General features: G+C 36.2%; 1 protein-coding gene across 2 annotated transcripts in view; it reads left to right on the plus strand.

Moving 5' to 3' along the window:
- Positions 1 to 22,300, plus strand: part of ARHGAP42 (Rho GTPase activating protein 42) — a 148,594-nt gene that overhangs the window by 13,492 nt on the left and 112,802 nt on the right. For both annotated transcript variants that reach the window (XM_032099230.1, XM_032099231.1), the window contains exon 2: positions 17,487 to 17,582. In XM_032099230.1, the coding sequence (XP_031955121.1) occupies positions 17,487 to 17,582 (96 nt within the window). The remainder of the gene's footprint in view (positions 1 to 17,486; positions 17,583 to 22,300) is intronic.

Here is a 22,300-nt window from a genome sequence, read left to right on the forward strand (position 1 = left end):
TTGGTTGGTTTGGTTTTCTTTTTAAAACATATTGAGTGATTTAAATCTTGATCCCCCTGCCCCATTGTGGGGTATGCAAGAGGGGCTGAGTGCAGTGAAGAGGGGCAGAGACTATGAGGTTCTGCACCAGTGGGAGTTGGAGTTTCTGCATATCAAATCCCACATCTGGATTCTATCAAAGTTAAACTAGTTGTATGCTAAGTTCTTGCCTTCCTTCTTGTCACAGTTGTCCCACAGTGAAATAAACCTTGTGACTTGGGGAGATTTATCTTTAACTTGTACATCTTTCTCTGGTTTTGCTGTTTATAAGCATGTGTTGAGTAATTTAAGTGTCTTGTAAGTGTTATGGGGGGATTTCACTTCCATCTCAGTTTCTTTATGCCTTTAGTTGGAAATTTAAAAAAAGTTATTATCTATGAAAACATTAAATACCATTTGTAACATTTGAGTTAGTTTGAATGTGTTTGATTGGGGTACTTATGAAACAGGCACTTTTAAGTGTAGGAGTGAGATCTTAAAACAGTTGATGGGTATATTGTATTAAAATAGCAAAGGTATTCAGCATATTTTTTCTGAAGCTAAACAGATTCTTCAGATAATCCCTACTAACAGTGCAGTATAATTTTTTATGCGCTGTATGTCGTGCTGCCTGCAGAAGTGTTGTCATACTGTTTTGTTAAATTTTATTAAAAGTATGTTAACTCTTTAAATATGAAGTCTTCTACTTCTGTAACTCCTCATTCATTCCAGTAAGGATTGTATTTGTGCCTCTCAGAGAAATTTAAGAGGGGGAATTTATGGTGAGGTACAGATAAACAACATGGAATTTGGTCTCTCAGAAGTTCGCTTCTGCTTCTAAAAGGATGTCAAGTATATGGAAAGTTTGGTTGTTTTTTTAAACAAACAAAACTCCATAAATTGATAAAACATGTCTGCAAAACCCGATTGTTTCCAAATGAAACAAATTAATGTAGTCAGTAATTAAGTCCTATTATTACTGAAATGCAAGTTTCAGATTTTGTGAGGATACTTAGGTTTAGAGTTGTGTCAGCATCTCTGCGGTCTCAGCACTGTGCCTTCAGACTTCCAGAATAAAACTGGGCAGTTGGTGACCCTCACAGAAGTACTGAGCTTCTATAACGAGTCAAACAAAGAGACCCTCTAAATTGCATAGGCTTCTGCTAAAGTTTCCCCAAGTGTCCTCAAATAACCCCTTTTCAGAGAGGGATTTATCTTACGTGGGTTGGAATCCGGGTGCCCTGTTAGGCTCCACACCAATCTGTGACAGCAAGTGAGGAGTTTCATGATTTAAGTGTGGACTGCAAATCATTTGTTGTATGTCTGCTGCTTGGTTATGTTATCTGACAATGTCAGTTTTGGTTCTATGAGAAATAGTGGCTGTTGCCTGTATACACTGCCTGCCCTGTTCATCTGGATTTGGATTTTTTTTTTTTTTTAAGGTCTTTCTTTTCTTTCTTCGTTCTTTCAGGTTTCTTTCCTCAGCTACTTTGAAAAGTTCCAGTTTAGTTAGTTTCTGCTTTTAAGTTAGCAAATCCACCCTTTGGTTGTCCTTTGAAACTTCTTTATGGTAACTGTGCCCGTTCTGAGTTAGATTGGAAGAAACTTCACGGAATATTCAAGGGAATAATGCATCAAATAGTGATAGTTTCTGCTTCTGGCATTCTTTCTCTACTAGGCCTTAATATTTCTGACTGTTGCTGATTGTTGAGTTGATATTATAAAGTAACTGCCTGCAGTGACTCCAAGATCTTTCAAGCAGTATTAAAGCTAATGTAAATAGCATCACTGTGTAGATATATTTTTTTTTTCTATGTGCATTAGTGTGTGCTTCCTAAATGTAATTTTCCTGTATCACCTTACCTCCTTGGAATTTAAGATTGTGACATCCTTCTGCTGCTTTCAAGAAAGGAAAAAATGAAAGCTGATTATGAATACATGTATCAGCAGCAAAATATGTTAGTTAGTGTTAACACCCTTTTTCCAATTTGATCTCCAGATTTTATGATGACTCTGATAAATAGTAAGACTCCTTTGAGATTCAGAAAGGAATTATTTGGCAGGAAAAAGAAGTGTTAATACAGAAAATCTACTAAAGTTTGATTCCGTTTGCTGCTGCAACTGAGTTAAGTACTTGTTGCTGCCTTCATGCCCTGGCAGTTGTAAAACCAGTTTGGTTGGTCTATCCTGTGATATTCCAGATCACTGAGTATTTTACTGGCTTAAAGCCCACATCCTCTTGTGTTTCTTTCAAGATAAATACTTTACACAGCTGGAATATGCACTTTGCTGAGTTCAGTACTTAGCAAAACTGAAGCTAAAAGAAGAATCTTGTGCTACCTTCCTTACAGCTCTACTACTGCCCTACCTTGATCTTTAAACGAAAATGTTTGTTTGGACTGTAAAATATTATGAGGATTGTATAGGTTGCTAATGATATTTTCATAAGTGTAAAAGAGCAAGAGCTAAAAGCTCTTGAATTCTCAATGGAATGTGATTTTTTCAGAAATGTGTAATTCTTCACTGAAAAAGTTGTTATGCAAGTACCTTGAGGTATTGCTTATCTGTGGAAAGATGATAAAAAATGGAATCTGACTATTGTGGACATCCATGTTATGTTTTTTCATGCAGTAGGACAAACCCATGAATTATAAAATTATGTTTTAAGTATATTTTGGGAAGCTATATACCAGCTAGTAAAGTTAGCAGCTGCATAATCTTTTAGCCACTTGGGTAATTCGGTTCAAGGAGACTTCTTAAGCCGAAGACTTTACTAAATTTTCTTGCTAAGGCTGAACTTTTGAGGGTTATTGGATTTTGTTTTTCTTTGAGGGAAGAGTAGTTTCATTTTTCATGTTAGAAGCAGGAGGAGGAAGGATTAGCACAAAGAAAAATAGGCATCTTGAGTGTCATTACTGAAAAACTGGCACTGTAAGTCCTAGTTTTTGTTTGACTTAGTTGGTGTTCTATTTCTAAGTAACTGTGTGCGTATTTTGGTGACTTCCAAAACCAATAGGAAAATAATTCTCAATGAGGCTATTTATGACAAACTTAATATTGGTTCTCTCATCTATATTTATAGTTACTGTTTCCCACACTAATTTTGAGAGCACTCGTTACTTGTCTTTACCCAGTTCATAATTAATATTCCACAGTGATTTTTTTAAAAGAAATTATTTTCAGTCTTTATGGAAATTAGCAGCAGAATACACAAGATTAATTTATATATTTAGGTTGAGGGTATGATACCAAAGTTAAATTTGCTAGCTCTTTGGCTGCTAAGTAATGAGTGTGACCGGGTAGCATAGAGGTAGCTCTGATTATATCAGTGTTCTGGGCTCTTGTCTGTGCAGAGTGGGTCCCAGGAGTATTGTTTTATATTGGAAGGTGCTTGTAAAAGCATTTAGCAAGCCTGTCTTTGTGAATAATTGGCTTGATAAGAGCTGCTATGATACACTGTATGTTTACGGAGCCAGAAGTTGTTATAGCACAGAGCTGTGCTATAACAACAGTCAGCAGGAGTCATTATGATCTCTCTTAACAATGTGTGGATTGGGTGTCCTTAATTCAGGTACAATTCACAAAATAGAATTGACTTTAGGGAAACTTTGTATTGCCCTTCATGTTAGACCCAAAGATATCTGCAAAACCATCTGCTTATTGGTTGCTGTAATTTTAAATAAAAGAATTAAAAATAACAAACACCATCCCTACTCCCTACTCCAGCTAGTTAGTGCCATGTTTTCCTCCTCTTGCAGCCAATATTTTAATGTGCTCTGTTTACTTATGTCAAGGAAGCTAACATGAATGTTTTGGGAAGAAGATGTTTTGCTTGGCTGCTCAATGAAGTCTCTTGAGTAATTCAAAGACTCTTCATTGATTCGTGTTTATGTACATGCTCAACTGAAGATGAAAAAGGATTACAGTCAACAGACATGGAAAGGACCATCCATTGCAGTTAAGCCTTTTACATGCTCACAGAAAGAAAAAAAGATACTGCATTTGAGAGGCAGTGTCCAAAATCCAGACTACCACGTTTGTGCTCTGCTTGTTTGGTTCGTATTGCTCATTGTAAACAGCAAATGCTGTCTAGACTGAAACTTTTCACTTTGCAGAGAATTCCAGTTCCATTTTAAAAGGAATTGATGATTTGAGAATTGGGTCCAGTTACAGAACTCGTTTAGTTTTAAGCTTGTTAAAAATTCCCATGGTTTTTGAAAAGTATACTTTCATGGAAAAGTACCCACTTTTATTAAATTGAATTTAGGGAAGCCGTATGTTAAATGCTGCTGGGCATTTGTAATGAAATCTACAACTCCTTTAAGCCACTTCTCATTGAGAAAAGGGAGAGGAGGAGGCTGTGATGGAATGGAAATCCAGCTAGCCAACAAACTGTGAGCCATGCAAAACTGGTGCTCCAAGTGCAACTTTTTGCAGCGTACTTGAGGGAAAATGTTGTTATGGTGAGGTCAAGGACATTCTGCAGCCAGTCTTTGGATAAAAATACACTCCTAGGGTTAAAAACCAAATTTTCCTTTATGAATAATATAAAATAACTGGTTCAGGCTCAAAGTGTTTCTATTATTTCTTTTTTTTCTTCACTCTCTCGGTGAATTATTGACTCCTTGACTTATTATTGACTTTTCCATTGTGTGTGGAAAACAAGGTGGGTGGGTATTTTCCAAAAGCTGTGTTATCAGCTATTTCAGTGTTGTTTTATATCTTTAAAGAAGGATTTTTTTCCCATTTCTCTTGGTGAAAACCTGTGTAGGCTTCTTCTAGAACTTTTATGCAAAGAAATTTTTCTTTCCTGTCTTTTCAATATTCCCTCAGATACTGATTCTTAAGATGGAGCTGTGATGAAGTTAGAGTGGAATCTTAGTTGGAATTAATCCTAGTGAAAATGTATATGTTTTTTGAGAAAGAGAAATAACATCATGTAGCACCTGAAAACTGATGGAAACATTGTATATGCAAAAATCCTATATTAAATTTACTTAAATGTAAACTCTTCTGATTTAGAAACATCAGAGTTTAATTGTGCAAACCTTAATAGTTCTGTTCCAATTTTGTCTCATCTTTTTCTTTTTTTATCTTTTTTTTTTTTTTTTTAAAAGATGCTTGGACTAAAGTTTAGCAAATGGCTGTTAAGGAAGCAGGCATGTTTGTGTGTCGGGGGTTCTTCATTTTCATGGAGACTGAGTTGAAACAGAGAGCACTAACTGCTGTAGCTGGAGCAGCTGGGCCTTCTGTAGGGACTGCATTAAATGGATCAAAACAATGTTGTGCTGCTTATTTATATTTTTCTATTATTTATTTTAATGAAATTAGGATTTTCTTCGCTCTGTTTAATATAAAACTATTTCAAAATTGTGCTCCCTTGGAAGAAAGAAGTTGCAGATTTTGTGATGACAGGGAAGTGTGAGAAGCCATGTTGTTTGTAGCTCTGGTTAACATCTCCTGGTCTGACAGAATGGCATCTGGAATAATGGGCAAGAAGTTGGGATCCACAAAGGTCTGCGTAATCACCATTTTGGGGTGTGTGGCCTTAGGCCATCTTGCTTTCAGCATTTCCATCTGTAAATAGGGTAATGGTGCTGGATAGGACATAAAAACATACTTCTTTTACTCTTTCTAGACTTAGCTTTATTGAAGACTGAGAGAATTCCGTGTTCATTACAGGACTTGGATGCTATGCAGTGAGCAATAATAGGAGGAGGAAAGATCAGTACTGAACCCTGAGGAAAAAAAAAAGAATCATGTAATAGTTGTCCACATAGTGACTACCCTCATGCTAAGAATAATTTAGGAAAATTTTTGAAGGAGAATAGTGAAGATAATATACAAGTCCAAGGAATTAAGCTTTATAATCAGCCTTCATTGAAGCTGTTTTGGTTTGGTAGTCCAAATCAAGTTTTTGTCAGCTATTTATTTATTAATGCAGTTATTTTTACCGTTAAAAGTTATACTTAGTTTACCTCATAGTACAAATCCTTGCTGGAAGAGTTACAGCCATGTAATATAACTAAGGGTGTAATGGCCCACATCGTCTGGCTGTGAAGCAGTTGAAGATAATACAGCTTTCATCTCCCTATCATTGCTCACACACTGGAGAACATCTCCTGTGGTTCAGCTGGCAAGACAGAACATTTTCATGATTCTTACTTTTTCAATGTGAACTCAGCTGCTTCTCCTATTATTGTTTGTTACTAAAACAGATGACCCTGGATGGGTGGCTAAAGAGGGATAACCCCTGGTGATGTATTGGCTCATCCGTGAGAGTGATAACCTCCTACTAGCAAGTGGTGGTGATCAGCTAATGGTGTCTTGAGACATTCAAGCAATTACAAAATACGTGTCCAAATCTTCCTACAAAGAGCATGAGCACAACTGTGCAGGGTTGGACATGAAGCTTATCTGGTGTTACATCCTGTCTCTAGATATGAGTGAGTCCTGTGCTGTGGGTTCTGTTTTTCTCTCATGCACGGCTCTGACTGTCTAAGGCAGAGAAAAACAGCAGGCACAATGTAATGAGGCCTTCCACTGTCTACAGTGCTTTGGGGCTTGAAGATTTCCTGAGAGAGGGATTAGTTATGTCTTTAATAGCTCTCAGTGGATTTTTCTTCTGTGAATTTGTCTAGTCCTTTTTTGAACCCGCTTAAATTTTTAATATCCAAAGTATCTAGTGATAGTGAGATTCATTATTTAACTACAAATTCTAAGAAAAACCATCTTGTTACTTCGTTTTGAGTTTGCTTCTTGCTCTGTTAGATAGCCTTTTGTTTTCACCTGGGAGACAGCCATCATTTCTGTACTGGTTGTCATTTTTTAGAACTCTTGTGGGTTCCCAGTTATCCCTTTCAGGCTGATTACTGTGTGTGCATTTCTTTAAACAAGGTATTCTTGCCATTTGCTTACCATTTACCTTTGCCTCAATTCCCTATACCTTTGATATTAAGAGACAGTGTCAAAGAGTAAGACAAAATCTGTACATAGTTTTTAAGTGCAGGTCTCTCATGGCGTGATGGAGTGGCATTAATGGTGTTTCTCTTTTTCCCCAGTTTCAAATAATTACTAGTATTTAATAGTATTCTTGACTGTGCCTGAGTGTAGAGCACTAAAACAACCTAGTTATTATGTATCTGTTTTAATGACAATGTCTCACTTGTTAGTGATAGTAGTTAGTTCAGAACTCATTATACATGCCATAATATAAACATTACTGGTACTAATGGATGGTAAGATTATTAATTAAAGGATATCACTCTGCCAGGAAGATAACAAGAGGATGTTTTCATATGTTCCTAAATCTGTTTTTGTGACAGTAAAGTAGAACAAAATGCCAGAGAATTAAAATTTGAAAAAAATGGTACATGAACTATGTAGAAGGCTAGTTGGTCCTTCTTACAGGTTAGTTGACTTAAGAAAAACTGAACAGACTTCAGCTGAAAGTCATTCAAGTTCCTTCTTTTTGTCTGAGAAGTTAAGTAAAAAATCCAGCAAAACGAATATGAGGGATATTTCTCTCTTTTTTTTTTTTTTTTTTTTTTAATACAATGATCCTGTTCTTTGAAATACCTTTATATGTAGAAAGAAACATCATATACTGATTTTTACAGGGGTTATTTCTTATACTCTCTGGCTGAATGCAGTAAATCTGGAAAGTAAAATGCAAAAACTGTAAGTGTTAAGGAAAGTCTCATGCAAATCAAAGTTTAACTCCAAACTCCTTGGGAATGCTTAATTCTGACTTGTTTAAGCAGGAGCTCACCTGGTGAAAAACTGATTTGTAGTTGTGTGTTTCATTAGTTAATGAAGCATATTTCATTTGGCTGATATTTTTTCCCCCCATTATTAGAATGTAGGTATTTTGGTAACAGGTTTTTGAATTTATGATACTGCAAGTGATTTAATTTAAACCCTCAAAAGTGTACCTTTAAAAGGCTTTTAAGTGCTTTCATGGCTCTCATCTCTGCATTTTGTGAATTCCTGTCATATTTTACAGGTAGAAGACAGTTTAACTAGCATGTTCAGCTGTTTTGCTGTGTGAAACTGATGTGTTTAGTATCCATTTTCTCTAAGTAGTGAGAAGGAGCTGAGCAGTGCATAGTAGTGGACTGCCTCTATGGTAGACTGAATGCATAAAAACTGCCTTTAGGCCAAATTTGGTCAAGACATTTCGTGACATTTAATGTCACTGAACAAAATCCTGTTTGATTAGGAATCTCAGTTCTGCCCTCCATGTGTGGAAGTGCATATGTGACTCTCTAAACAAATGTTACATCTGTTTGTGTGTGTGTGTTAGAACTCTCACGCCCCCACCCCTTGTTAAGTGCAGTACTGAAGTACAATGTGACTGTGATATGACTTGTCTGATCAAAAGAATCTAATCAAGCCTTGTATTCCTGAGCTTTACTAGCCTGAAAGAATTTCATATGGAAAGTGTTTCATTTCCTTTAAAGCCAAGTGGTAGTATTTTCTTCTTTTTTAAATAAGCTAAATATACGCATTTTAATTTTTTCCCGTCTCCTTCTCCTCCTGGTCTTACAACACATTTTACTTTGTTGCCCAAGCACAGAAAACTTTGTCAGGAAGAAGGGTGAGCAATGCTTCTGTTTCCCATGACCCTCAACTCTAATGTTGTTCCAAGAGCTCACTACTTAGAAATGCCTTGATAACTGCTTTCATTCCTTTCATCCCTCCCCCACCGTCCAGCAAAGGCCAGTGGGACCCATCCTCCTTCGAGCAGCTCTCTTCACAGAACAGGGGAATCTACTTAATGTAAAAGTCATGGAACATAAAAGCATTGGAAGATACATGACAGAATTTTTTACAGCTGAAGATCTGCATGATAATTGCTGCAGTGATTTATTCTTGGTTTCCTAGAAGCAGCTTCTCAGAGCTCGCTGTTCATACCACAAATAATCTTATTTTTTATTTTTTCCTCTGGATAGGAAGGGTAGGGGTAGTAGTGGGGAAATTGCATCTCATTCTGTATGTGCACAGCACAGAACTGGCAGAACTGATCTTGGTCAGATACTCAGAACTGTGGCTCCTTAAGAATGTGTTGCAGCATAGGCTTTAATTATATTCTGATATTATATTATCATATCGTGCATTTCTTTGTTTTTCATTGTCTGCAAATAGGCACATGTACTTTTAAAATTTCTTTGGATGCATGGTAAGATTGAGAACAAACAGAGAAACATGTCTTTTCAAGTACTACTGAAAGATCATCCGATGCACCAATACCTTACATTGCACTAGAAATGTGGGAATTCCCGTGTTTTTTCTGGCAAATCCCTAGCTGCCAGACAGGAAATCACTCTCTGCTTTTTCAGCCTCTGACAGCATCTGCTGTTAGTTTCTATGTCCTCTTTTTTGTGGTGCTTCTCTGCCTGCTCAGTGTCACTGGGATGTGGCAGGAGGAGTGAGAAATGACGTAGGATGCCTGGTAAACCATGTTTCATTGAAAGAGTCTGGGGGGAGAATACTGGAACATGGACCCAGCTCCCTGGAAAAGTCTGACACTGTTCTGGGAAATAAACATCCGTGGGGTGGGGGAAGAATGTGGAAGATCATGAAAGAGCATTTAAAATCCCCAGAAGGAGCAAGAGAAAGTATGTTGAGGGTCAAAGCAAGTTTGCAGGGACGAAAGTTTAGTAATCTTTGAGACATTGAGAACTATGGAGTAGTTTTATCAACAGACAGGGAAAATACTGAGAATGCAGAATGATACTCAATTATTTGAGAATGGAAAAAAAGTAGGGAAATATGCTTGTTTTCTAAGATTTATTTTTCTCCAAGACAGAAGAAATGTTGGAATATTTCAGTCCTTACAGTGGATCTTGGCCAAAAAGTTTACAGGATGAAAACAAGCATATCTGCAAAACTGTCATTGTATAAAAATGTTTTGGTTTAATGTAATTTAGAAAAATATAGTAATATGCTAGAAATAGTACTAAGTTATACCCTACAGCAAATCTTTACAATTTCAGAAGTAGAAGGAAACCAAATGCTTTCTGAAAATTCTAGCCTTATTCGTGGAAAAATACTGTAAAAAATTGCAGTGGTGGCAAAGGAAAATTTCCTCTTCTGCTTTGTACCATGTGATTAGTTACTTGTAAAGTGTAGTTCTGTGAATATGGTTTGATGATTGAAAGGTTTAGACCATGGTAATTCCCTGCAACGTCAGTTTTTTTCTAATCAAATGCAACAGTATTGTTAGACAGTCTTATAAACTGAAATATTGAGAAACGATTTTGTAAGAATGAGGTAATGAGAAATAAAATACAAGGATGTGGGAGTATCACTTAATATGAGAAACAGCTATGAAGTTACATACATGTTTTAACTTCAGAGAAACAGATGAGCAGTTTGTACTGTGTGGTGTCATCCACATTAAGGGTTATAGGGCATACATTTTTTGTTGCATTTGTATTATTTCATGTATTTATAGTTATGAAAAGTCAAAACAAGTAAGTAATTTTATAGACTTTACAGCTTTTTGCATACTAAACTAAAGTTCATTTCTTTCTATTCTGATTGTGTGAATAAGGTTAGGTTTCCATATCTACACATGAAGTGAATGGGGGTAAGGAGAGGAATAGTGAAAAGAGGGATGAAATATTATCAATATTGTTTTTTGTCTGTATAATATTATTTGGTTTACAGTTATTTTTCAGGGAAGTTTTATTATGTTTTTTATCAAGTAAGCATGCAAATGTGGTGTAAAAATCCCCCTCTCATTAGATATCACTGTTGCATTCTTGGAGTGTCTTCAAGATGTATTAGATTTAGTTCCTAACTGTAGAGGATTACTAAGAATATCCAAAGTACTGCTCAAGTGTCCAACAAAAGGAAGTTGTGATTTTACAGCGTTGGTATGAATAGCTATGAAGTTTACAGAACATACAGACTTTTCAGTAACTCTTGCCTCATAGTGTTAAGAAGGTGGGGATTTTGTTGCATTTGATCAAGGGGATTTCTCAGTACTTTCTAGAATGGGAAAGTAAATTGTGCATTTTTCTCATGGAAATATTCATGAGTAAGAGAATGACACTGAAAAATTTCGGTGGCTTATGTAACCCCAGAGGAATGCAGCAATGCATGGACTGCATGTTGACATATTCCCCTGATGTCCTTTCCCTGGAGATTGTGGGAAAAAATTAGCTTCCCTGAAATTAAGAGCAAAGCATAGAGCCTAAGGTAAAAAAGTAATCTGGCATTGTAGGGGTAGGGAGTTGGTAGACAGTTTGTTTTAGTTGCTTACTGTTGTTCCATGAATAGCAAATTGGCAAAGAATATGTACTGATGAAGCTGGCAAATAAAGGGAATAAAGAGTTTATTGAGATCAACAATGAAAGACTGTGTCAATAGAGAGCAGTGGCCCTAGAGCTGCAAAATCTCTGGCACTAGGCACTGGATTCTCTATTCCCTTGTGGTCTTCTCTTGTGGATTCTTTAAAAAGCCTTGTGGCAAACGGACAGCATTAGCTCCATCAGCCCTTGCAGATAGTCTCTACTCTGTGCCAGCCTGCCAGCCTGCCCTTGTTCTGTCAAATTAAATTCTTCTGCAGAAGTTTGGATAAAATGTGGTCACTCATTAGAGGAAAGGGTTTTTTCTTCCTTTTGTCTTTTTTTTTTTTCTCGTGACAATCATTAAAGTTAATATGATCCGGAAATTAACTCAGCTGAGAAGTAAAGAATAACAAATGTGTGTAAATAATTTCATCAGATAGACTTCTAAAATAGAAATACCGTGGAAAATATTCCATGCAAAAGAAGGACTCCAATATTGAAAGCCATGAAACCAAAGACGTCAGAAGCTGCATCAGCTGACTGTACGATCTTTTTGTCAATGTTTAAAAGGCATGTTAATGTGCACTGTAAATTGCTCTCTAACTATAGATGATCTGGACATGTTATGGCGGTGATGTTTTATTAAATTGGGATTGCCTGTTCTGGCAGCAAGCCTGAGAATTCTTTTCGTGTACAGTTGAAGCAATTAATTGTGTTACCAGCATATGTGCCAACATTCCCATGCTCAGGATTGCGGCTTTGGGCTGATTTGTAAGACATTTTCAGGTCCCCGTATTTGTGCTGACCTGCTACCATGTATGTTATGAATAGGAAGATTTTTCTAAATGTGATAATTATCTAAAACCATTGATATTTATTTATTTTTCAATTTAAATTAGTAGTGAGCAATGAAGAGTGGAAAGGCAAAAATAGTGAAGAAAATACATTTTGGTGCTCTTCTCCGAATTAAGACCAACTACTGTGAAGCTGGGAATTTAAATGAGAAAGCCCTTAAGCCAGGAAGAAATTTGAAATATAGCAGTGATATACGCAATCTTGTATGATCACTGCTTTTAACTGCTTAATCATTCATACTGCCTAAATATAATTGTGCTGCCAGCTTCTGTGTTTACAGTGTATGGTGTGGAAAAAGATATCCCACTGTGACATGTTCTACTTACAATCAAATTGACTGTAGCAAACACAGAAGCTGTTGAAGTTCAGTGCTTCTCAGTAGGGTGTTCTTGTTCCTCCGGCTTATTTCTGGCTGTTGATATAGCTTGTATCCGTGAAGCTCATTCCCTCATAAAATAACAAAGCCAAGGAAGTTCCCTGTTCATCTTCACTGTAAAAGAGGATGTCATGAACTATTTAAGAAGACATGTATCTCACAAGCATTTTTCTAATGTTTGCAGATTTGTATTTGTAATACTGAAAGCCCTTTTTTCACTTTTATGAATTTTTAAATGCTTCCTTGCTTCTGTCATTTAGCATGGTAAGAACACTGCAAATTATGCTCGTAGCTGCTGTTTCACAATAATAATCTCTCTCATATAAAAACTACTTTCTCAAGTGTTTAAATAACTTAGCCAGAACAATTGTTTATAGCATGAGAGTTGCCTATGAAATAAATCAAAAAAATAAATCTATTTGTAAAGCAATTAAAAATAACCATAACAATGACTCATTTTCAGGTATTGAGGAGCAGAGGTCAATGAACTAGATAAGTGTTTCTCTGCATTTTAGCATGCTGTTTTATCAAGCACTCTGGCAATACTGTTCGATTTCTGCTGTGTTTTATTCACATATTACAATGCCTTAGTGCTGAGTTCTGCTGATTAGCTTGGGTTTTTAATAAACGTGTATGTCAGTGCATGACCAAATGAGACAGCTCATCAAGCATGGCACCACAATGCATCTAATCATATCTGGTAGTGGATTCCTACTGCCCCAAAGGTTTGAAACACCAAAGGTGACTGTACGTGGTCTCCTTTCCAGTCTTCAGCTGTCCTGTAATTCAGCTGACTGAAGGATTGCCTCTAATGTTCTAGGTCAGTCATCACCCCTTTGCTTCTGCTTTCTTTGAAGCCATGTAATAATAGCTAGCTTTGTGTCAGATGGCCAGATATGTTGCTGTTACTGTATTAGCCAGAGTGTCTGTTGTCTGAAGTCCCATTTACTGCATTCCAGCTGGTGCTCGGGAGTTCATTTAGGCATGCTTAATCTTCTCACTAGATTTCAACTGCTGTTTTTCTATATTAACCCCAGTGAATGATACCAAGCTTTTTCAGGATAATTGACATCACTCAGGAAGAACATTGGTTATTAGAACTCCATTTGCTAATGAAGTCATCTTTGTAAGCAGACAAGTGGAAAGACTTTGGCTTTGACATGTTTGCTGAGAACACTTTCTTGCAGGCTGCTACTAGGATAGGGATATAAATCCTCTGCAAGTGCAAAAGTTTCTTGCTTTTGGAGATTGATTTATCCCTATCAAAAGTTTGGACTTTATGCTGTTCTTCCAGACACCAGACTGGCAAAACCAAACAAATGACAACCTTCCCAGCCCAATAAAACAATTCATTGTGCTTACCAACTTGTGGAAATCTTGTCAGGTGTCCTTATGTGTAGGACTTTGTCCTTGTTGTGACAGGCTGTGCCATGCCAAAGCATACACTCGTTTTTTCATCCTTTGGGTAATAGCATCTATAATTTCATCACATTGTTGCAATGTATTGTTCTTTCCTTCTCCTCAAGACTCTATATAAGAAATTATTTTACGATCTGTTTAACAAATCTAGGACAAGAAACTGGAAGAACAATTCTGGTAATACAAAGGGTTTGGATCATAATTTTATCATCCTATATTGAGCTGTAAGGCCCTGATGCCTAAAATAAGTTAATACATTACAGTTCATATTCCATACTTCTCTTTGGCAGTTTCAAAGAAAGTGAGTCTTAAATAAACCTGCCTTCTAGAATAATCCAGAGGAATTTTTTGCATTTTTTTATTGAAAAAATACATGTTAAGGAGATTAATCAAATTTATAAAACTTCAGGGAGAAGTACAATAGAGTAGTGCATTTTCTGATTCCTTGGTGACTTTCCTGGATGGATGATGACTTTTATTATTCTTTCACTAGCACTATGATACTGATGGTTGGTATTGTATGTATCCATATGCAATACTGATGTTACATTACTTTATTGTGGTTAAGCTTTGTTGTGGTTATCCTTTTATTATTTCCGGTCACAGTGTAGTAGCTTTTTAGTACTTCCTCTGTCAGCTCCACAAAAAAAATAAATCTTGTTGGCCAGCTGACTTGCTGCAGCCCTTACTAAAACAGGCAACTCTGTCACGATTATCTCCTTGCTCTGACAGTAAGTAGTGTGTAGATGGCTACTCTTGACTATGTGTCTCACTGCAAAATGGAACTGAATCCTTCTTTGGAATCTGATAAAACAGGGAACAAATGGTAGAGGGAACAAACTGTCAGAAAATACATATTAACAGAACTACTCCTCTGGCAAATGAAGGTTATCAGGTTGCATTTTCATTCTTTTGCTGGTACCCAGAGAGATTACTTCATTTGAGTGCCTGCAGAGGAGCAGGGGCAACAACATTTGTGAGTGCATTGAGACTTTTGAGCAGCCATCCTTCCCTGCATGATAGACTTGTACCGCCAGTCAATAAAACTGGTGAGGTTTTTATAGTAACTTAGAAGATTGGTTGTCTCTGCTTGGAAGGAGATTTCTGTCCTGAGCTAAGTGAATGTCCTAGTTCATGTGGATTCGATGAAAAGAGGGACATGACTTTACAATGTACCTGCTGAGTAAGAGCAACTCTTAATAATGCCATGTAGCTTGCAGATTCTAAAAAGTTTATTTGTTTGGTGTGGTGATTACCTTCCTTCTGGAAGCAGCAGCATGCTTTGAGGAATCTCAGTGACATCAAGACTTTGGGATGTACTGTGATAAATGACATCTTGTAAAACTGGGCAAGGTCTCTGCTCTGTCTGTGCTTTTCATTGTTTTGTCCATCATTTGCCTCTTCTTGATTGGAGACAGTTGCTCTTAAATCCGGTTTAATTCAGTTTTGAATCTTGGTATCTTTTAGAGACGATATGCTTACTGCACAGCTGCTCCTTTCTGTGGCTGGGAGAATTTCATAATCAATTAAAATGACGATGCTCCTAAGAAGGTGATAAATACAACCAAGTGGCACCACTTGGTCCAATGTTGGTGATTCAACTGCATTGTCAAACTTAGAGTCTTACAGAGTAACTCCTATTTCAGCCTTTAGGAAGATGTCCAAGTCAGCTGGAATTTTCTGTAGAATAATATTTTTTTGTCTTTTCAGGTTAAATTAACTTTGTACAGAACTTGTAAGTGTTACAGAAAACATCTGACCTTGGAATTTCATTTTATTCTTTGCTACATTAAACAGCTTTAATCTTATTAGGGTATCTTCTAATACTCTGAAGGTATTAGAAAAGGCCTCATATAAAGGCAGATATCTCCAAATGGTGTTTGCTGCATGATTTTATCAAGTTACCTATTAAGCTCCTTAATTCTTCAGTCCCACTGTTTCTGAGTTAGGTTAAACATACCTCCTTCAGGTTCAAAATGTGTAAACTGTGTCTGATTTGCTGACACAGTGAAAGAAAGATTGGCATCATGTATCAATAATCCAGGATATGAAATGGAGACTCCTCCTTTGGTATTTTTAACATTTATTTTCTTTTCACATTGGTTCCACCAAACCCTGCATATGTGGAAGAATGATAGGGGAGAGCCCATGCTCCCTCATTTCCTTTCACATTCACAGAGATGCTGTTCATTGTGGGCAGTTATTAGGTTGTCCAAAGGAAATATATCTGCATTCCTATTTGCAACAGTTAATTTTTACATTCCAGTGTACTTGCAGTATAGAAACTTTTTCATTCAATTACGTTAAGGCCATGTAATTCCTTTCGACATCACTTGGCATACAGCAATTTTGTATAAGGGTTTAGGACTCAGTGTGGTAACTTGGTGAAGGAGTGTACAATAAAACTGTGTTTCTTCCTTTTAAACTTGAATTTGTTTGCAGCAGGATATTTTCAAGTTTAGATCTTTCTAACAAATGTAGACCAATCATTTACTTAGCTATGAAAGATGCTGTATTTGCATAAGATACAGTGCTTCATCTTATAAAGATTATTTTGTTTTCATCTATACAAACAGTAGGAAACACTTTGTGTTTAGCATCTAATTTGTTAATAAACTTAATAATATAGTCTTCATGTACAGCACAGTAGGAAATGTGCAGTAAGGATGCAATAATTCTGGGTAGGATTCTTTCCTGTTTTCCATTTTCTTTATCAAAAAGATACAGAATTTGTTTTCCCAGTTCTTTACATCTTCGTTATTTATCAGATATGCATACAGAATTCCCAAATAATAGAAGAAAAAAAATCTGTTCATGTCTGTCCAAAGATGATGGTTCTCTTTTTGGACTGATGTACCATATAGCTGCCTGTAAAAATACAAAATGAACAGGCATTGAGTAAATTCTGGGCAGCGCAAAATCCAGGTAGGGATTCTTTTGCTTGATAGTGATTACCTTTAATTAAAATTTTAAAAAGCAGTCATCTTATTTTGTGGATTTTTATTGGGAGGTGTTTGAAAGGTTTTTCAATCTTTATTTCATTTAGGATAGTGGAGTTGTTCTTTGAATGGTTCATTCGAATTTAAATGATGCTTTGTTTGTATGGGGGTTGTTTGTGTCATGATTTAGGACATTAGGTCAATTTGTATATTTGTATGTTAGGTTTTACTCCTGCCTGTAGTCTACTTACATATGCAATTTGTCACTAGAATTAATTTCTTATACTAATTTCTTGTTTTTTAAGAAGTATGAAGGTTCTTCAGTTGTCAATGTAATACATGTATTAATGTTTGAAATCTTGCATCAGCCTATTTCATTGGTGTCTAGGAAATCTCAGGTTCTTTGATTTTGAAGTGGTGATGGTGATTTTAAAATTATGTTAATGTCCAGAAAAGATACTGGAAAGGAAACTTTGTAAACAGAAAAAATACTTAATGCAGAAACGCATGATGCCTTGCTGCAGTGAAGTTCTAGTGGAGTAATTCTGATTTTCTGTTTCTTTTTTCCTTGAATTCTAGATTTATCCATGGCAGTACAAAAATTTTCACAGTCTTTACAAGATTTTCAGTTTGAGTGTATTGGAGATGCTGAAACTGATGATGAAATTAATATTGGTAAGTAGGCTCTTTGCTCTGCTTGCAGTAACATTTTTATAGTTTCTTATATATCTAGCATGTTATCAGAATTATAGTGGGGCAGTTCACAGTTATTTTTTAACGGTTCATGTCACAAAACCAGAAAAATTTCAATAAACAGAAACCATGCTGTTCCGGTTTAAAAATACATGTCAAAAAAGCTATGTCTTCATGTCAAAAAAGCCATGGGTTTTTTTTCATGGCAAAAAAGCTGTGTTTTCATGGCATAATTTGATTTATTGTAGTGGAAAGTATTCAGCAGTACTTTTGTCAGCTGAGTCAACTGTGAATCCTCTAAATTCTGCTGCTACTTTTATTGTGACAGTTTTCAGTGGGTTACTAAAAGGTACACAAGTTTCTGTGATGTAACATAAGCCTGGAAAAAGCCACCTAAGTGCCTAGTAAGACACAGGAAGTATTTAAAGGTCTAAAAAGAGGAATATGTTCATTACAACTTGTGCATTCCTGAGTATATGGTTGTCTGAACTTCTGCCAGTGAAATTTAGTAGCTGCTTATTGTTCTGTTTCTGCACACACCCAGAAATTCTGCATTTGCAGAACTGAACAGCTCAAATTGTCTTGAATGTAAGCCTCTTTAAGGTCATCAAAATATTCTTCCCTCAGCAGACTAATCCTGGAAATGTTTCCAGGGTTCAGAAATTCAGCCACTCTTTACTGCAAGGCATTGCTGCAGTTGTAGTGATGCTTTTTTGCACAGTAGCACAGCAGCTGGAGTGCTTTAACCCCCACTGGTAAGAAATTTGGATTATAATCTATCTTCAGAATGGCTAAATTCAGTATCATGAGTCTTACATACCACATGGCCCCCATGTGTCTCCGAAAACATCTGAGAGGAAGTAAGATGGTTCTTAAAGAGTAGTAGCTTCTAAAAATAAATAATTTGGCTGTACAAGAGGGAACATAGGACTTGTTGGTATTTTTTTAAAGAAGTTCTGCGTAATGCAGAGAGGAAACTCAGATTTAGTCTTTTCCAAGTGTATCTATTATTGTGATCTATTTTCAAGTCTCCTCTCCCTTCAATTTTTTCTTTTCCTGACTGAGTCATTGGACAGAAGACCTGAGCTGCTTGTTATCACTCGCAGGGTTTGCCTCATCCTCTCCCTACAACATTGTGGTAGTCAGAAAACTGTCATCAAAGATGACTGGTATTTGGTCACTGTCTTCCAATAACTTTTGGCAGGGGGGTGGGAGGGGAGGTTTAATTTCACTGACAGTTAAAAGTAGGGGAGTGACATCACTGAGCTGCTGCTACTCAGGTACAAAACTGCATGCATTCTTCAGGTGTATCCAGCTTGGAAAGAGAAATGGTGTGTATGTACTCTTTGGCATGCTAGATATTATTTCTTGGCTGTTAAAATTATATTGTAGATATATTTATAAACTAAATCTGCAGTATCTCAGTTATATGTCTTAGATTTGGTCAATAACTTTTTTAAAGACATACGATTTTGCATTTAAAATGAGGTGACTGAGAACAAAGGCAACATTCATTTTACTTTTAACCTAAACATAGCAAAGAAAAGGCATTTTATTTTTTGGACGTTAAACAGGCATTTAAAACTGTTTAGGAAAAAAACAGCATTCATGAAGCTTGACAGCTGATTTGTTTCACTTGAAGCTTCAAAGGGATTTCTAGCTTCTAAAGGACCAATCACTTGATGGATTGTCATACATACCAAAGAAGCTTGTAAGAGTAAAAGGTAAACTGACAGGAATCAAATTCAAGTCCAACAGAGCTTGAATGATACTGTGTGCTTTTATAGGGTAAGGCTCAATTTTTGATCTCCCTAGAGCAGTGACCTAGAATTTATCCATATCTTTAGCATGCCCCAACAAGATACATGTTTGCTTATCATCAAAGACAGCTTTGTATAGATGAATCCTACTCTGTGCTTCCTTCTGCCTTCACCTCCTTTTTTTAAGAATGTCTGCAACTGTGCAGGCCAGTGGGAAGTTCTACTTCAGTCTGCAGTGATACTCTGACTTGATATGATTTGTAAAAACCTACCATATACATAGGGGCTTATTGTAAGGACTACATTTCTATTTCAAGCTTAGCATTGAAAATCTACCCTAAGACACCTTAGCATTGGAAATTCACCTCTACATAAGACTTCTTCTGTCAGGATGTGATTATTTAAAAAATAAAAGTTTCAGATTCTTTCAGCATTAAATGTAAGGGATTTAAGTGATTTTTTTTCTTTTTTTTCTTACCAGCTAAAAATATTTGGAATTGAATTGATAGCTCCATTAACAGTTTTTGAGGCAATACTGGAGTTGAGGGTCTCCCTTTAGTCACTAAGCAAAACACTTTTTTTTGGCTTCTTTTTTTTCCAGTCTAAGATCTAATAAAAGCAGTTTTATTTTCATTTCCTATAACGTGTGCATTTTTAGTTGCTCTCAATATAATTTATCTATTCCAGTGAGCCCATTACATGAAACACGTAAGAATTAGTAGTAGTTAAGCTTCATGACACTCCACATAAACAGAATTATAGTGGTCTTCATGCTTATTTTAATCCATCTTGTATTTAATCCAGTGATTTATTTGTTTGGGTGGGTTGTTTTTTTTTTTAAATTCCTGTCTTTGATTTCTAATTCTTCCATAGAAGGGGTGTTCTTCTTTGACAAAAAAAATCTTATCTGTGACTGTGGCTGTATAATGCATTTTAGGTATTTTTTTCATGTTGCTGCCGGTTAGCCAGATTTATCTTCATAGCCACTTTCAGATACACCATGCCTAGTTTAGAGTCATTTTATGCATGAGCTGTAGGCAATTTCTCTGACTTTCTTGGATAAGCAGACTGCCTTGTTCCTCAAATCATCTACAGCTTCTTTTTTGTTTTTAGTTGGTTTTTTAACTGTGAACATCAAAGGATTCAAGCTATAAAAACCTTTTCTGTTTTTAAGCTTTTTGCCAGAATATTTGGTTTGGGAAACAAGGTGTCCAGCTTTACTAGCTTTTCTTATTAAAAAAATAAAACAAGCTGGTAACAATTGCTGGTTTTGTCTCTTCCTCTGCTTTAGAATGCTCGTGGAAGCATGTGATCTGCAACAGTGCATGGGCTGTGCTATTTGATGGCAGAACATGGTTGTTAGCACCAGTTGCATGTGATTCAGCCAAGCTATAATTGTTTTTTGTGCCACTGAAAAGTTTTGCAGAAAATAGCATTTTCAATGCAAAAATAGCAAGATGAATGACAGAAAATTAATACTACTAAAAAGCCACAGTAATGAAGGTTTTATGTAACTTGCCCTTACTCTGAGAAGAGGGTGTTGCTTTCCTAATCTAAAAACTGTGCTTTCTTCAGAAATACCAACACTTGATAACACTTTGCCATTTGCTTTTTAGACATATCACCCTGCCCCCTTTGTAAATATTATGCACAAAAATTAAATACTTAAGATTGACAGTGAATGTAAAGGAGGTCAGTAATTTGTCATGCCCAGTGGGAGTTCTGTGTAAAAAGGATGCAGGATTTTTACGTGTTTCACACCATATAGGTAACACAGAATGTTACACAGATGGGACAGCTGCAAAAACTATGTTTTCATGATCATCTATATTTTTCCTCAGTATACACTACAGGCATAAATTTTGCAAGGAGAAGGTTTGCCCAGCTCCTCCTAGTGTTATCCAACTTGTGTCACCTGGATCTCTCCCCAGGAATTTCCCTGTTTTGATCCTCTTTTATTCTGTTTGTGTTATCTGGTTTATGGCTGCTAGAGATGAAAATAATAAACGTTATTAACTCAATGGAATTCTGTCTTGTGCTTTTAACAAGTTTGTGTCTATTTTGTATTATGGCTAATTATATATCAGTGAGATCTAATATCTGCAGTGTAAGACCATGCTCTTCAGCATTAAAAAAAATAAGACAAATAAATACATTCCCATATTCTGGCATTTTATTTTATCTGTTTTGTTTTATCTGTATCTGTTTTTTATTATCATGTGCTGTTTAGGAAAGTGCACTGAAAAGCATATGTGTTTCACTCTGTAACTGCTGGTTTTGAAGTTTGGGGGTTTTTTTCCTGAAGAGAATTATATTATGACAGATGTTTCAGGTAGCATCAGATGCTTAATTTAAGAATGTAATAGGATTGTGATGATTTATGAAATCATTATTAATTGAGCCACAAAGAATAGGTCAAAAGTTCTAAAATGTGGTGTCTTTTCTTGTGGGAACTGAATTCTTTTCTTGCCACTAGCAACTGGTGATCTTTGCTGACTCACACCTCAAGTCATTCATGGGATTATTAAATTGCTAGCAACTAGCAATCTACAGAACTGTTAGCTCATACCTGGCAACTACGTTGTTTACAGCAGTTAGTTTCAAGTTGAACTTTGAAAAATCAACTCAAATGTACTGGAGAGAAAGAAGTCAAAACCAACCAAACAAATGCAGAATGCTAATAGTAGTTCTTTGTTAGAGTCCATTGCTGTGTTTTGCTTTCTTGTTCTAGCTGAGCAATGATGCCAGAAGCTCAGCCTTCTTTTTTTCTCATACTGGGCATCCACATGCACAATGCTTTTCAGTTAGCATTTGCTCTAGCCTCTCAGAGAGCTTGTCAGAGGACAACCATCCTGTAATTCAAAGCAGCAAATAGATCTGTACTGGGAAATTTATATATAAAACTACACAAAAAAAGAAGAAAAAAATAATGATGTTTCC

Source organism: Corvus moneduloides, chromosome 2 (genome assembly GCF_009650955.1).
Source record: "Corvus moneduloides isolate bCorMon1 chromosome 2, bCorMon1.pri, whole genome shotgun sequence".
In the NCBI taxonomy this organism is placed as follows: Eukaryota; Metazoa; Chordata; class Aves; order Passeriformes; family Corvidae; genus Corvus; species Corvus moneduloides.